This window comes from Arachis ipaensis, chromosome B3, assembly GCF_059453495.1.
Source record: "Arachis ipaensis isolate K30076 ecotype BB chromosome B3, ASM5945349v1, whole genome shotgun sequence".
Classification (NCBI taxonomy): Eukaryota; Viridiplantae; Streptophyta; class Magnoliopsida; order Fabales; family Fabaceae; genus Arachis; species Arachis ipaensis.
This window is the reverse complement of record NC_142438.1, coordinates 23,386,197-23,401,308: the sequence shown is the minus strand read 5'-3', so window position 1 is coordinate 23,401,308 and position 15,112 is coordinate 23,386,197. Positions and strand designations below refer to the sequence as shown.

The following is a 15,112-nucleotide window of genomic DNA, read 5'->3' as shown; positions in this document are numbered from 1 at the left end:
AAATGTTGAAAGAAAGACAAAAATAATACGTATAATATTTCTCTAAATAGCTTGTATACGACTGTCATCAATATATATTTTAATTTTTATTCTGATGCTGATGCAGGCAAGAGTTTCCTAATTCCTGATTTCTGTTCATCAGTGAGCCTGGTTGGGAACTTGATGTTGAATCTTATTCTCAAGTTGCCCTTCTTTGATGGATCCTTTGGTAATGGCATGCCTTCTCTCGGTACAAGCTCCTCATAGTTGGGATGAATCACGGTGTTGATTGGTATGTTTAAGGTTCTGCCATCCAGTGTGGTGAGGCGCACTGTGTAACCGGTCAAGGCTTCCACGAGGGTGATCTTGTGCGTCACGATGAGATCGTTTCCGTCACGAGTGAAGACGCCGTGCGGCTTTTCTTCGATGACGAAGACGAGGTCTGCTGGCGTCACGTTCACCTGTTCGTTTCCCTTCTCCGGGAAGGTGATCTTCGTGCCCTTCTTCCAACCAGGCTTCACGTTGATGGTCAATATCTCCTCTACCGGCATGGTTTTCCTGCACACATGCAAAAATGCAGTTAATTTCTTCTTCAATGATTGCATGCATGCTCTAATTTACTACCATATAGAAAATGTTATTACTCACCCACTAGCATCCACAATTTCTCTAGAAATCTTCATCTTCTTGGTGGTCCCTCTGTATATCTCCTCCAGGGTACAGGGCAACTTGTTCTCAATGGTAGCCGCCTTGCGAGGCGCCCCATGGCTCACATGCACCCCTCCTCCTTCGCCAAAGGATCCAAACATATCATCTCCAAACATTCCACTAGAAAATCCTCTCGACCTCATGCCACTTCCTCTCCCACCGGAGCCACCAAACGGGCTTGAAAACCCAAAGAATTCTGCAAAAATGTCGTCTGCACTCCGGGGATTGAACCGAAATGATCCTCCTGGGAAATCTCCGGTCGAAAAGAAAGTAGTTCCAGCACCTGCACCAGGTCCACCGGCATCAGGAGGGGGTACCTGTCCCTTAAGCCCCTCCTCCCCATACTGGTCATAGATAGCTCTCTTCTGAGGATCACTAAGAACCTATGATATTCATAATGGGAACAAAGTAAGCATTACTATCATCAAACTGTTTATTGAATCCAACTCCTTTTCTACTACAATTTGGTAAAAGCTACAAAATTTGCTCTACCCTTTCAGATAGGACAAACCATCAGCTATTTAGCATCACATAGAATTACAAGAAAATCCAAAACATAATAAGCATCTTTCAGATTGCCCTGTTTTGATCCTGGTTTCTGGAAGAGGAAAAATAAATAAAGTTATAAGAGTATTAAGAAGATAAAACCACAATCCAGATAGATAAATCTTTCATATTCACCATTCAACCATCATCTCAGGATAAAAGAAAGAATATCAGCAGTATCAACTGTAAGGATCACATACAAAAAAGTAAGCATGATCCGGGTTCAAAGTTCTACTCAGTTCAGTTTTTCACTACAAATTCCGATTAAAAAAGGTTAAAAGTTTGCAATTGCCATAAGAAGAAAGATACCTCGTAGGCTTCAGAAATCTGCTTGAACTTAGCTTCAGCATCTTTTTTGTTGTTGGGGTTCTTATCAGGGTGCCACTTCATGGCAAGTTTCCTATAAGCCTTCTTCAAGTCTTCATCCTTTGCATTCTTATCAACCTGCAAGATCTTGTAATAATCCACACCCATCTCTCTCTTTCTCTTCACTTTTGCTGTTTTTTCTGTTGTGTCAGTTGATTGAACAAATGATATAATGGTATTGGCAAGGAAATAAGTGTGTATGAATGAACACTTTCGTTTTAACTGTTTATAGTTCGTAGGTGTCAGTGAAGTGTATCTCGATCTCCGTGGAAATTTCCAGAAACGCACGTACACTTCTAGCCTTATACGTATGCTTAATGCTTATGGAATCACTAATCAGTGACAAAAAATTTTAAAGGTGGAGTTAAAAATATATACATTAAAATAAAATTTGTTGAATATTATTAATTATATAGAGATATAAAAATTTAAAAAGTTAGTGAATATTTTTATTTTTAAAATATTATTTATTATATATAATTTATAAAAAATATATTTTTTATTTTAAAAATTTAAATTTAAAATATTTTTATTAAATTATAGAAAATTTGTTATCTAACTAATTTTTTATACATATTTAATAATAAAAATCTGAATTAATTAGCATATTAGCGATTAATGATACACTAGTATTTATAATTTGAAACTAAAATTATATATAAACACTAGAAAAATTAAATTTGTATAGTATGTTTATATAAAATAGTAGAAATATAATTTATAATTTTTTTAATTTCCTTTTAAAATAATCAAATTTGTTATATATTTTTAATTTAATTTTGATATAATATTAGATAAAAGATTTTATGCATGTTTAATTATGTATTGTAATATTGAAATATTTTTTATTATTATTTTTAAAAATAAAAAATATATTTTAAATTAGTAAATTAATCAATTCATTTTAAAATTTTATATGTAATATAGGTACATATAATAGAACAAAAGATATAAAACAAATAATAAGGATGAATAAATTGAAAATAAAATAAAATATATAAAGTCATGAAGAAAATAAAACATTAGATTAATACCTAAAAACTATAACTATTTGAATTAAAATTTGTAATTGAAAATTTTAAAAAGAGAAACAATGAAATTGGAAGATACATAAAGTCATAGAGAGCTATATAAAAAAACATAAAGAATTTAAAATTTATCTTTTGATAAAAAAAGATGATCACTAGATAAGGAATAAAAAAAGAAGGTTGAAAATATAAAGATAAGAAAAATATTAAAGAGAATAAAAAAGTGATGACACAAAAACTAAATTTAATTAGGTTAAATAATAGTCAAAATAATAGAAAAAAAAGTGAACTTAAAACTTTGACCATTGAATTTAATTTATTTGTAATAGAGTCATTTAAAATTTAAAATAGAAACACATTATATATAACTATTTTTTTTAAAAAAAATAAAAAACACAATGGAGTAAGTGCCCCTCATGCTTGTTACTCGATCCGTGCCTGTATAGAAGTAAGTGCCCCTCATGCTTGTTACTCAATCCGTGCCTGTATAGATTGCTATAGTGTCTAAGAGTATTTGTTTAACTTATTAAAAAAAGTTAAAAATTAATATTTAATTTTAAAAATATAAAAATAAAAAATTATTAAATATTTAAAATTTATAATAAAAAATAAGTTAAATAAAAAATTAGACATAAGTTATAGATTATTCTAAAATTTATTTTTTAATAAAAATATTGAAAACTAATTTTTTAAATAGTTGATATTATTAATTTTTAAAAATTTTTTATTTTGTAGAACTTAAAGTATAGGTTTATGTTGAGTTTAGAAAAATAAATAACAAATTAATGATGACAAATATATTAATTTGGGTTAATAACTTAAAACCTTAAGTGGGTTTAATATTGTTGATTTAGTGTTTAGGTTCAAATTATTTTTGCAGTCCAAACATATGAAACCAAATGCATTCAAGGCTACTGAATGAAAAATGATTTATACCAACTCAGCCCAAGCAAAAGTAAAACAACCCTTAGTTGAGTTAAGTCCCAACGTTTGTTCATTTCGGGTATTGGTCAGACATGAAAGAGCTCACTTTTTAATTCAAATATCAAAGTAGAAGAAAGAAAAAACTAATAAAAAAAGTTAATGTTAAATCAAGTGCATTAAAAGCAAATTCAGCAGAATTTAGAGAAGTTAAAGGTAATTAATTTTTTTTAATATGAAAGTCAATTACTTCATATTTTTTCCTTTTTATACACCATTATTTTGAAAAAAATTAATGAAAGTGGTGACAAAATTTTTTTGCTATAAATCAATGATTGATGTTGTTATTTGGAGCCAAAGCACAAATCTAAAAGTTTAAATTTGGGATCATCAGTAAGCAAGTAAGTTTGTGCTGCTCTTCCTTCTTCGATCAAGCCAATATTCAAATTTCAAATTCCTAATTTTATGGTTTGAATAAAAAAAGGTAAAAGAGACTTTTAGCTGGTTAAAAGATCAAGAAGTTGACCTTTGTAAAAGAAACCTTACACTACTAGAAAACTAGTTATTACAGACAGATATTTTTGATAAATTTTATCCCACAGAAATACAGAAAGAATTTTAGAAAGATTTTTTGTTAGAAAACTAAAAAAATGAATTAACATAAATTACAGACAAAAAAAAAAATTCGTCGATAATTCCATCAAAAAAATTAATTTTTTTTCCGTGAAAAATGGTTACAGACGGAAAATCCGTCTGTAATTTAAATTTTCCGTGGATAAATATTGAGATAACCCTAATCTTATTTCTATCCACTCGATCCATTTACACTCTACCCATATCAAACGAGCTTGTTCCTCTCTCCGTCACCGAGTTGCTTATTCTCTCCATCACACCAGCTTCGTCCGCCGCTGACGTCACAGATCTCTCTCCGTCGTACCTTGCGTCGCACGGGCTCCCTCCGCCGCCGCATCCAACCCTAACCCCAGAGCTTCGTCGCGCCTCCAACCCTAATTCCAGAACTTTGTCGCGCTTCCAACCCCTGCTTCGCCGCTCCCTCCATCGACGCTCCCTCCGTCTCAAAGCCTCTGTCGTGCTCACTCTCTCGTAAGCCTTCAAACGTCGCTCCTTCCTCCATGGCTGAAACCCGTAACGCTATGTTTTTCCTCCTGCGTCGCCGGTCTCTGTCTCCTCCTGCGTGTGGCTGTGCTGAAGCTCCATGGGAAGGATATATAATGGATTCCATGGGTGAAGCTTAACCACAGCTACAGAAGTACCGCGAGACTCGACTGAAGCAGTACAAGAACTACGAGAACCTCTCGTTCTCGTGAGGATCTCGACAAGGTGAACATCTCAGCTTCTTCACGCTTTCACTTCTGATTCAGATGAAATTATGAATACTAATTCTAATTCGTTTTTAAACTCCCTGTTTATTTATTTATTTGGCAGGAGTGTTTGGAAGTGCAGAAGGAGAAGGCCTTCTGTATTGGCACCACTTGGGGTAATGATCACCACATGTTTGATACAATGACTGTGATGTCTTTTACCTTCATTTTTATCCCTTTGTTCTACGATACATTACATTACAATAATGTGTTTTGTTTTATCCCTTTAGTTTTTCTATAAATTACTTATCTTCATATTCAGTGATGTGCAAATTCTCCTTACATGAAAAGGGTACTTTGTACTGTTCAATTTGTGTGTTTGTTCTATAGCTTGAAAGCTTATGGTTACTTCTTAATGACGGTGTTTCTGTTTATTTGGTTGTTTGACTTGTATTAATTTCAGATTAGTTTTCCTTTTGCTGATATATATGTCTGCCACTAACCTCTCTTTTTAATTTAGATATACAACTGCAGTTGTCCTGAGGTAAGTAGAAAGTATCAGTTTTCGGCATATTTAGAAAGGTTTTGTTATTGGAGGAACTCAAGTGAAGTTTGGAAGTTTAGAAGATCAGGGGTATAATTATGCTCAATCTACCTGTTACATAGAGCTCGTGAACTGTGTGAAGAATATTTTCATTCTTTTTCATTTAGTTTAGAAATGCAACTCATGATTAAGTTTTATTAGTTGCTTCAAGTTTCATGTTTTAGGCCTCTTATATATATGCTTCTGATGATGGTTTTGCAATTAAAATTTTATGGATTGGTACAATCTTCAGATTCACTTCGATGTATCAACTGTTATACATGCTTTAAGTTCACTTTAGCCCTTTATGGGGAAAAGTGTAGCAGCATATTTTTGCTTGTCATTTGCTGTTTTTTATTATATTTTTTGGTGTTGGAAAATCTTGTAAGATATGTGGCTTGTTTCATAACCATGACGAATATTCTTGCCCAATGATGAAGCTGAAGCATGGAGGGTTTGCGGCAAATATGGTGTCAACAGCACAGCTCTCTTTCTCAACTTCTTTTCCTCCGAGCAATTTCTTCCAAGATTTTTGTCAAAGGTACATAGCTACACACAGCCTTTTTGTTTTCCTGGGACTCTCCCTCTCTTGTGTAATATCATTATTACTATTTGCAAACTGGAGTACCAAAAATTTAGTTCGATTTTTTCAATAGTCTGCTAATTTGAGCTGTTTTCTTGATTTATCTTAAAGTTCTATTCAAGCAATTGCTTTTACTATGGAGATTTGAATAACTGCAGAGCACGGCTGCTATTGGTTTTCTTAAGAATAACAAATTTAGTATTAATTAATAAATTACTACTTAAGAATAATGATCTAAATACATATATATTTAAATTAAATTATCCATATAAAGTAAATTAAAAGTAGAGAATTTTGTTTTCTTGTTTTGTGAAAAAATAATTTCTCTGAGAATCAATAGATGAGGGCTTACATGACCTTACCATTACATAGGGTACACGCATTAAATAAGGTGACCCATCTTAGGACACCTTTTCAGAATTTCACCCTTCTATACTGCCACATGCACATATATCCTCCTCTCTCTCTCTCTCTACTATTCTAGGGTGAGTACCATTCATTTACCATACTATTCATTTATCATCATAATAAGGTTAGTGGGAGTGGCAATAATAGAAGAAGGTAGTAGTGAGAATATATATATATATATTGGTTTGTTGTTGTGTGCAGCAGTCTCTTTCAATTGAATTGTGCCCCTTCCTTAGAAGATGGGAATGAATGGATCCTCATGTTGGCACAAATATAGACAAACCACCTTCATCAGCATCTTCATTCTCTTTGCAGCTTCTTCTACTTCCTTATTCATGGCTCAAGGTTAGTAATAACTTATTAGCTTAATTAGCTTCTAAGTTAGTTAATTAATATAATATGTGCATGCAGGAAGAGCAATGTCCAATGTAATTGAAGTTTCCCAGGTACAAATTAAAATAATCAAACTTATTAGCTAATTAATGTTTTAATAATTAATGGCATCATGTTAATTAAGTGTTAATATAAGAATGTTGTTGTGAAGAATAAGGTAAGAGTGATAGGGTCAAGGCCACCAAGGTGTGAAAGTAGATGCAGCAATTGTAAAAGAAGAAAATAAATGTTCGTATTATTTGGCTCTATGTAGTATGGATTGTGTTGCACTGTTGCTAGGCTGCTAGCCATGCTTTATAGTCGTTTAAAAGTGGAAGAATATATTCTAAAAAGTGGAAATCCTTATTAGCGTATGTGATTTATTTATTTATTACTGTTGTAGAAGTGTTTGATTTGCCTTTGCCCCGAAATTTAAATTCTCTTGTTTTGTTGTTGCCCGTGAGATGAACTGAATGAAAATCTTGGTGCAGGTTTAACATTTTCTACCACGAAAGAGAAATTAGCTGAAGCCTTTTTAGAAATTAGCTGAAGTCGTGGAATAACTAAGAAAACAGGGTTAATGTATTTGATGGTAGGTTGGTGGATTAACCACTGGAGAAGGGGAAAAAAGATGGAGTGTAGGGTATTAGTTACTTATATACCTCGTGATATTGTTGTTTGGTGAATATATTCCTTCACATAGTGATATAGCTTATTAGCTTCTGATTGTGATCTTAGATACCAAAGTAGTCATTCATCTCTCCTCTGAAGTTTTCATGCTTCTTTCCTTTTGTTTTTCTGGAATCTTGTTTGAATCTCCAGTGGAAAGCATAGCCTTGCAGTAACTGCACGTCTTTGTTAGTTCCTTGTGAGTTTTGCTGCCTTAATAGTTGATGTAGAATTGCCATTGCATAATGTTAATGGTCGGGTTTTTTGAGGGTATCATAAAACTTGACACATTTATAGGGTATTGATTTTGTATAGTATTTTGATTTTTTGTTATTGAATTTGGGGTTAATGTGTCTTGTGTTTTAGGCAAAAAATGCTTTAATTATGTTGATTTCTGTTGCACACTTTTGTGTATATATATGCATTTCAACTGGTCATGCTGGTATTGTGAATATTTATCGTCTAAATATATAACTGGTATGAATGACTCTCCTGATTTGTTTGGCCTAAATATACTCAATTACAAGAACATTAGTTTTCCTTGATGTACAACAAAACTTGAGCTTTCTAATTCTTGCTATTAGCCCCATCATTTTAGTTTGCCATTCCAGTTGCTAAACATGTTAGGATCTTCTATTGGTTATCTCTTATAGTGACTAGACATTGTTTTGCTGACATTGCAGGTTGCAGCACAAGCATTGCCTGCACCAGAAGTTATCAGTGACATTCTGAATGGAAACTGGGACCATGAGAGGACTGAGTTCTCTTTACCACCTTTGATGACTCTGGTAAGCAATTTAAATCTCTTATACCCCCACATTTTCCTTTTACTTCAGGTTGAATGACTTTCTTATCAGAAAAATATGAAGTTTATTGGTTAATATTCTGACTATATATCGTTTTTTAGTTACCAGGAGAACCAGGAACTGGTGGTTCATCTACGCCATCAATGGTTGGTGCTGTAAAAAAATGGCAAAAGTCTGACCCTCAGAAATCCTTGGACACATGGAGAAGATTGTCAGAGGCGAATTCGCAGTTAGAAATTCAACTGAACTTTTTGAGTAAATTAGCAAAGGAACAATGGGATGCATATAAATCTGTGATTGATAGCTGTAGCAAGCTCAGATCAGAAAAGGTATTTCTTTCAAATCATTTGTGGTTGTTTAATTAATGGAAGTAACATCAAAATTAGAATTTTTACTCCTGTGGATGTAGAGTAAACTGATTGATAATGCTCACTGTTAAATAACTAGAACATTTTGGCCTTATGGTATGCCTTGCATTAGATTAAATTTCTACATTCCTATTTATTAGTTATTTTAATGAGATAGGACATCTTTACTATTAGACTTATACAATTAAGTTGACTTTTGATGGGTTTGAAAGAGATTATATATCCAACTTTACTGTTTGCCTGGTTTTCAATTTTCAAGTGGTGTGACTGAATTTCTAATGCACATATGTGATATCATGTTCTTGAGACTACACTTCAGGCTCTCATGTTCTTGCTTTTCTTCTTGTGTTGATGTTGAAAATGCAATTCTTGCAGTGGATAGAGCAAGCTTCTGAACCCAACAAGGAAGCAGTTATTAAAGCATTGCTAGGTGCAAAAGAAGCTATGCTTGGGATTAGATATCATATGCGCCTAATGGGTGAGGCTGCAGGTGTTCCTGTAAGTTCCTTTCATTGATTTGGCACTTATTATTAGGCTTCTTCTGTTTGAATGATGTTGATTATAAATTATATCTGCTGGTAGAATATCACTACTCTTTCCTTGCAATTCATGCAGATTAAACCAGAATCACAAACAAAACTTTTAGATGCTACACTGAACTTGGAAGGAGTGTTGTTGGCTGGAGTTCCAGGAGCAGGAGGATTTGATGCTGTTTTTGCTGTTACTTTGGGAGATTCAAGCAGCAATGTGACAAAAACATGGAGCTCACTCAATGTTCTTGCCCTTCTGGTTAAAGAAGATCCTTGTGGCGTTTCTTTAGAAAGTGCTGACCCTAGAACAAATGAAATCACTTCAGCTGTATCTTAAATTCATATTGAATAATTTATTGTAAATATTGTTTATTTTTAATACGATGAATTTGTTTATTTTGTAAAATATTATAAATATTCAAATATAAATTAGATAAAAATTTGTATTAAATTTATATTTATTTTGTATGAAAGCAAGTTTATTTTGTAATTAAAAAAAGTAAAAAAATTCTATTTTACCTTACAGACGGATTTTCTGTCTGTAATCATGATTTTCCAAAGTTCAAATTACAGACGAAAAATTCGTCTGAAAATCTGTCTGTAATTACAGACAGAAAATTTGTCTGAAAATCTGTCTGTAATTACAGACGGAAAATCCGTCTGAAAATTCGCCTGTAATTACAGACGGAAAATTTGTCTGAAAATCTGCCTGTAATTACAGACGGAAAATCTGTCTGAAAATCCGTCTATAATTACAGACGGAAAATCCGTCTGTAAGTTTGTCGCCTTCAGGAAATGGAGGGAGAATTTACAAAGAGAAAATCCGTCGGTAACTAGTAAAATTCCGTCGGTAATTTTTCGACGGAAAAAAAATCCGTCGGTAAATAATTTCCGACGGAGCTTTTACAGAGGGACAAAATCCGTCGGTAATTTCGTCGGTAACCAAAAATCCGTCTGTAATAAAGACTAAATCTGTCTGTAAATCTGTCTGTATTTATCTATTTTCTAGTTGTGTTAGCCGTGGCTCAAGAAAAATACAAAAGAAAAAATTACTTTTCATTTGAAAATAAGGAGAGAAAACCTGAAAGAAAGAGAAGAGAGAAACCTCACAAACTGAGTTTAAAGTCTTAAAAGAATTGCACCTACACTAAAGGGAACACTCCACCAAGACGAAGAACAACGTTTTGAGTTCAGAAGTTGAGTTCAGCACATAAAATCAAGGTTGTAAATCATCATCTCTTTCATGGTTTACTATTTGTATTTCTGTTTTAATATTATATCTTTTTTTGTATTCATTCAGAGGTAAAAGGCAAGAAAGAGAGGCATTGAGAGAAAAGGTTGAGAGAAACACTTAGAGAAAAAAGCTAAGAGTTATTTCAGAATTTTTTTTGTTGTATTTCTGTTTTGTATCATGTACTTGAGAGATATCTCTTGTTAACTTGGGTAAGCTCTTAGTGTGTTGAGTTTAGATAGTTACATAGCCAAATCAAGTTTATATTGAAGTTTGTGTATCTCAGATAGGATTATGTTGAGTTATAGGAATCGGAATTGGTATATGTATTACTTGAAAAATAGTGAAAATTCTATCAACGTTGTAGTGGGGACTAGATGTAAGTTGCATTGCACTAGGCAACTGAACTAGGATATATGGCTGTGTCATCTTCTTTCTCTCTGCTCTTATTCTGTTTTTCATAATTTATGAGACAAAACGAAATTGTCTCATACATAATCATATACACAAATCAAACAGAAGCTGAGTTAAAAGATTTGATTTGAGACTTTATTATTCAAGTTTTAAAGGTTATAGATTCAACCCCTTTATCTAGGTTATCAAAAACCTTCAATTTAGAATTTAGGATATAAATTTATAATTTATAATTTATAATTTGTCCTAATCAAGAATTATTCACAGTATTGAATGAGAATGAGACACAGAGTCACCAGTCAGTCATTGCTTTGAAGTCAAATGAGGCGGGATCCTACAATGACTCTGAGATCAAGTCGGTCTAAGGTTCAAAAGGCACAAAAAATAGGATTAGAGACGTAGTTGTTAGAATCGAACTAGTGATTGAACCAGTTAGATTACTAATTTATTGGTTTATTGATTCAACCGATGACTTATTATTTGAATCGGTAGAACTAGTCCTATGTAAATAAAAAATATAAAATAATCAAAAACCTAAAATTAAATTTAAAATACATATTTTCACTAATATTTTAAAACAATCAAGTTTCAATAAATTATAATCAACAAGTTATAATCCGATTAGACAATTATTATTAAATAAGTATATAAAATTCTAGTATTTTTTTACAATTAAAAATTTTTAATTTTATTTTTATATTTATTATATTATTATATACTATATATATTTATTAAAAAATAAAATTAATAAATAACATATAATCATATCATAAAAAAGTAATTATATTGTAATTAATAAAAATATTTGATATTTTTATTTATACATATTTAATAATATTTTTATTAATAATTATAAATAATAAAAATATAATTAATTTAAATATAAATGAGTACAAAACTAAAATAATATCTAAAAAGTTATTGTGCCGTTTTACTATATAATTAATAATTAGCATATAAATATCAAGGAATAACATAGTTCAATGACAAAAGAAATATGCAGTAATAAGGAGCCAGATTCAAACCACACTTTTATCAATTATAAAATTTTCTCTCAAGCAGTTTGATTAGATCGGGTTTTCACCAATTTTTATCGATTTTGACCGATTTTCACTGACTTTGACTGATCACATCGGTTCTTGTCCTTATGCAATCAGAAATTGAACCGGACTGATTGAAAATCTGATTTTTACAGTAATCGAACCAGTGATTGATCTGGTTTGATTTTTACAACTATAGTTAGAGATTATACCTTGGGCCATGGGTCGCTTACACATTTCTCGACCTAGTTGGGGAGCTGGATCGTAACAAAATTAAATAAATAAGAAAGCTATATATATTATCAAAATATTTTATTATTTTTGTCCAATATTTGGCCAACTATAGACATTAAAAATTAAATTCTAAACGTTAAATACTAAATCTTAAATTATAATAGTATAAAAATAAGATGTTAATACATACTTCAAATGTCCGTAATATAAAGAATTCAAGTATTATTTAGGAGTTATTAGTTTATATTTTTAACATGTTCAATTTAATTTGATATATTTGATTTTGTTTATTTTGTTATTAAATTAAGTTTTATGTTTGTGGGTTTAGTATTTTCTTTATTTCGATCTAATAAAAGGTTATAAATACATCCTTAACTATTATAGTTGTAATATAGAGAAATCAGAGGAGTGTCAAAGTATTTTTTCGTTTCGTAATAAAATCATGGTGTAGACAAGTGAGGTCGAGTACGTCTCTCTTGTTAAATCGGAAAATCGGATAGAAACTTGAGTGAGTCCATTCAATTTAATTTCCAAACTAAGATTTAAACAAGTTAAGTTAAGTGAGTTCCTTTCTGTTTGCATCAAGAAATTTGGTAAAGAGAAATTTTGCTTGTATTCAATTCTAACTTATTCTTTCATTTTTTATTTAATTTTAATTTATTTTTTTATTCAATTTCAATCTTTATCTTTTTGTTTATCCCTTTTTTTCTTTATTATTTGGTATCATATTTCAGGTATTAGTTTAATCCTTATTAATCTATATTTTTTTTTTGCGTCCTAAAAAATTGAGTTTCAGTGTCTGATCTCTCACATTCTTCTTTAGATTCTTGTCGTATTTGTCTTCCATATTTGTATTTTATTGTTGTTTTGTTGTTCTTGTTGATTTTATTATTTAAAAGAGATAACAAAAAAACATATAGTGCAAAAAAAGGAAAAAAAGGAAAAAAATTATCTTTCTTGTATTTGTCATTTTCATATACTATTTTCTTAATTACAAGATTCGAGGACGAATCCTTTTTAAGAGGAGAAGAATGATACGTGTTTTAAATGTTCGTAATATGAAGCGTTTAAGTATTATTTAGAGGTTATTAGTTTATACTTTTAGAATGTTTAATTTAATTCGATATATTTTGATTTTGTTTATTTAGATTCTAAATTGTGCTTTATGTTTGGAGGCTTACGATTTTTTTTATTTTAACCTAATAAGAGATTATAAATACCTCATTAACTATTGAAGTCGTAATATAGAGATTAAAGGATAGTACAAAGCACTTTTTAGTTTCATGATGAAATCATGGTGTGGACAAGTGAAGTCGGGTGAGTCCCTCTCTTATTACATCGGAGAATTGGGTAAAAAGTTGAGTGAGTCCCTTCGATTCAATTTCCAAACTATGGTTTAGACAAATTAGATTGAGTGAGTCATTTTCTTGTCGTATCAAGAAATTGGATAAAAAATAAAATGGTTTTCTTTGTATTCAATTTAAATCTATTTTTTTATTTTCTATTTCAACTTTAATTTATCTTTTTCATTCAATTTGAGTACTTGTCTTCTTGTTTATCCTTTGAGTCCTTTATCATTAATGATACCTTCGTGATATAAAGAGTTTAAGTATTATTTAGAAGTTATTAGTTTATATTTTAAAATGTTAAATTTCATTTTATGAATTTTAATTTTGTTTGTTTAGTTATCAAATTGAATTTTATGTTCGTGGGATTAGGGTTTTCTTTAATTTAAACGTTATAAATATATCATTAACTATTATAGTCGCAATATAGCGAGATTCAAGGAGTAACAAAACACTTTTTGGTTTCATGATAAAACTATATATGGTATGGACAAGTGAGGTTGAGTGAGTCATTCTCTTGTTGTATCGAAAAATTGGGTAAAAAATTGAGTGAGTTTTTCGATTCAATTTTCAAGCTATCATTAAAAATTGAATAAAAAGTAGAGTAATTTTTTTATTTAATTTTAATTTATTATTTTATTTATTATTTGTTCTTTTTTTTTTATCAAGTATTATTTTAAAATATTAACTAATATTAATAAAAAATATTAATCTCTAACATTTTTTTTAAAAAAATTGTTTAATGTTAACTAAAAAAATTGGTTCCATAGTTAAATTTTTCTTGGAAGTAATTTAATTAAAAGAGTCAAACTCATAAGTCGGTTTAAGCTTAAATTATCTTTGTTCACAAATTTGTGAGTGGAGTTTGAATTTGAATTTGAATTCATATATTAAATTTGATTATACATGTTATAATAATTAATATTATATATTATATATTTTTAATTCATAATGATTAATAAGATATGATTTTACACACATGCATATAATTATAATACTTATGTTTGTTAAATATATATAAGGGTGCATTATTTCTTATTTTGTCATATTTAAATTACAATATTTTTGTTTATTTTATCATAAGTTGAAAGGACGATAAATTAAAATGTGATAAGTCTAATTAGATTTTTATAAGAGAAATTATTAGCTAGGTTCCGAAAACTGAACCGGTCAATGAATTGGTAAGGTGATTGGTTTAACGATTCAACGGTTCAACCGATGTTCAACTGGGATTCAATCGGTTTAATTAAATATAAAATATTTTTTTTATAATCAGCAACCATCACAAACACAAACACAAACTTGCACAAATTAAATACAATCAGCAACTAAATATGAATTATTAAACAAAAATTTATACAATTTTTAATCACATCAACAAACCAACATACATGCAATTTTAGAACACATTAACATTTAACAATTACATCTAGAAATTCAGAAGCAAACTCAGAAGTTAAAACTTAAAACTTACATGCAATTTCAGAACACAATCAACATTTAACAATTACATCTAAAAATTCAAAAGACAAACTCAGAAATTAAAAGATACATGCAATTTCAGAACACAATCAACATTTAACATACATCCAGAAATTCAGAAGTTAAAATCCATTACAATTGGACAATAAAATCAGAAATCAACAAAAAAATTAACA

General features: G+C 30.3%; 2 protein-coding genes across 4 annotated transcripts; one reads left to right on the top strand and one right to left on the bottom strand.

Moving 5' to 3' along the window:
* Window positions 1-12: 12 nt before the first annotated feature.
* LOC107629819 (uncharacterized) lies at window positions 13-1,931 on the bottom strand. The gene is made up of 3 exons (XM_016332719.3): window positions 1,543-1,931; window positions 628-1,070; window positions 13-537 (listed from the first exon to the last, which is right to left on the bottom strand). The coding sequence occupies exons 1-3, from the start codon at window positions 1,705-1,707 to the stop codon at window positions 87-89; spliced, it is 1,059 nt and encodes a 352-aa protein (XP_016188205.1). The 5' UTR covers window positions 1,708-1,931; the 3' UTR covers window positions 13-86.
* A 2,424-nt stretch (window positions 1,932-4,355) lies between these two features.
* LOC107629820 (phosphomevalonate kinase, peroxisomal) lies at window positions 4,356-9,644 on the top strand. Of its 3 annotated transcripts, none has more exons than XM_016332722.3 (8): window positions 4,356-4,889; window positions 4,995-5,046; window positions 5,894-5,994; window positions 6,646-6,789; window positions 8,169-8,273; window positions 8,393-8,620; window positions 9,035-9,157; window positions 9,275-9,644. In XM_016332722.3, exons 4-8 carry the CDS (start codon window positions 6,694-6,696, stop codon window positions 9,524-9,526), a joined length of 804 nt encoding a protein of 267 aa, XP_016188208.1. In that variant the 5' UTR covers window positions 4,356-4,889; window positions 4,995-5,046; window positions 5,894-5,994; window positions 6,646-6,693; the 3' UTR covers window positions 9,527-9,644. The 3 variants fall into 3 exon arrangements, with proteins under 3 accessions (XP_016188208.1, XP_016188209.1, XP_088365610.1); XM_016332723.3 differs by having other exon boundaries at window positions 4,380-4,889; window positions 6,649-6,789; XM_088509484.1 differs by adding an exon at window positions 6,856-6,890 and having other exon boundaries at window positions 4,380-4,889; window positions 5,894-6,789.
* The last annotated feature ends 5,468 nt before the right edge of the window (window positions 9,645-15,112 follow it).

What these genes read in the sequence shown, in the direction of transcription:
- LOC107629819 (XM_016332719.3), bottom strand. Translation starts at nt 1,707, where the DNA reads ATGGGTGTGGATTATTACAAGATCTTGCAGGTTGATAAGAATGCAAAG. An exon ending in AGATTTCTGAAGCCTACGAG is followed by an intron (nt 1,071 to 1,542) that starts GTATCTTTCTTC and finishes TGAATATCATAG; the next exon opens with GTTCTTAGTGATCCTCAGAA. An exon ending in GAAATTGTGGATGCTAGTGG is followed by an intron (nt 538 to 627) that starts GTGAGTAATAAC and finishes GCATGTGTGCAG; the next exon opens with GAAAACCATGCCGGTAGAGG.
- LOC107629820 (XM_088509484.1), top strand. Translation starts at nt 6,684, where the DNA reads ATGGGAATGAATGGATCCTCATGTTGGCACAAATATAGACAAACCACC. An exon ending in TTCCTTATTCATGGCTCAAG is followed by an intron (nt 6,790 to 6,855) that starts GTTAGTAATAAC and finishes ATGTGCATGCAG; the next exon opens with GAAGAGCAATGTCCAATGTA. An exon ending in GTGAGGCTGCAGGTGTTCCT is followed by an intron (nt 9,158 to 9,274) that starts GTAAGTTCCTTT and finishes CAATTCATGCAG; the next exon opens with ATTAAACCAGAATCACAAAC.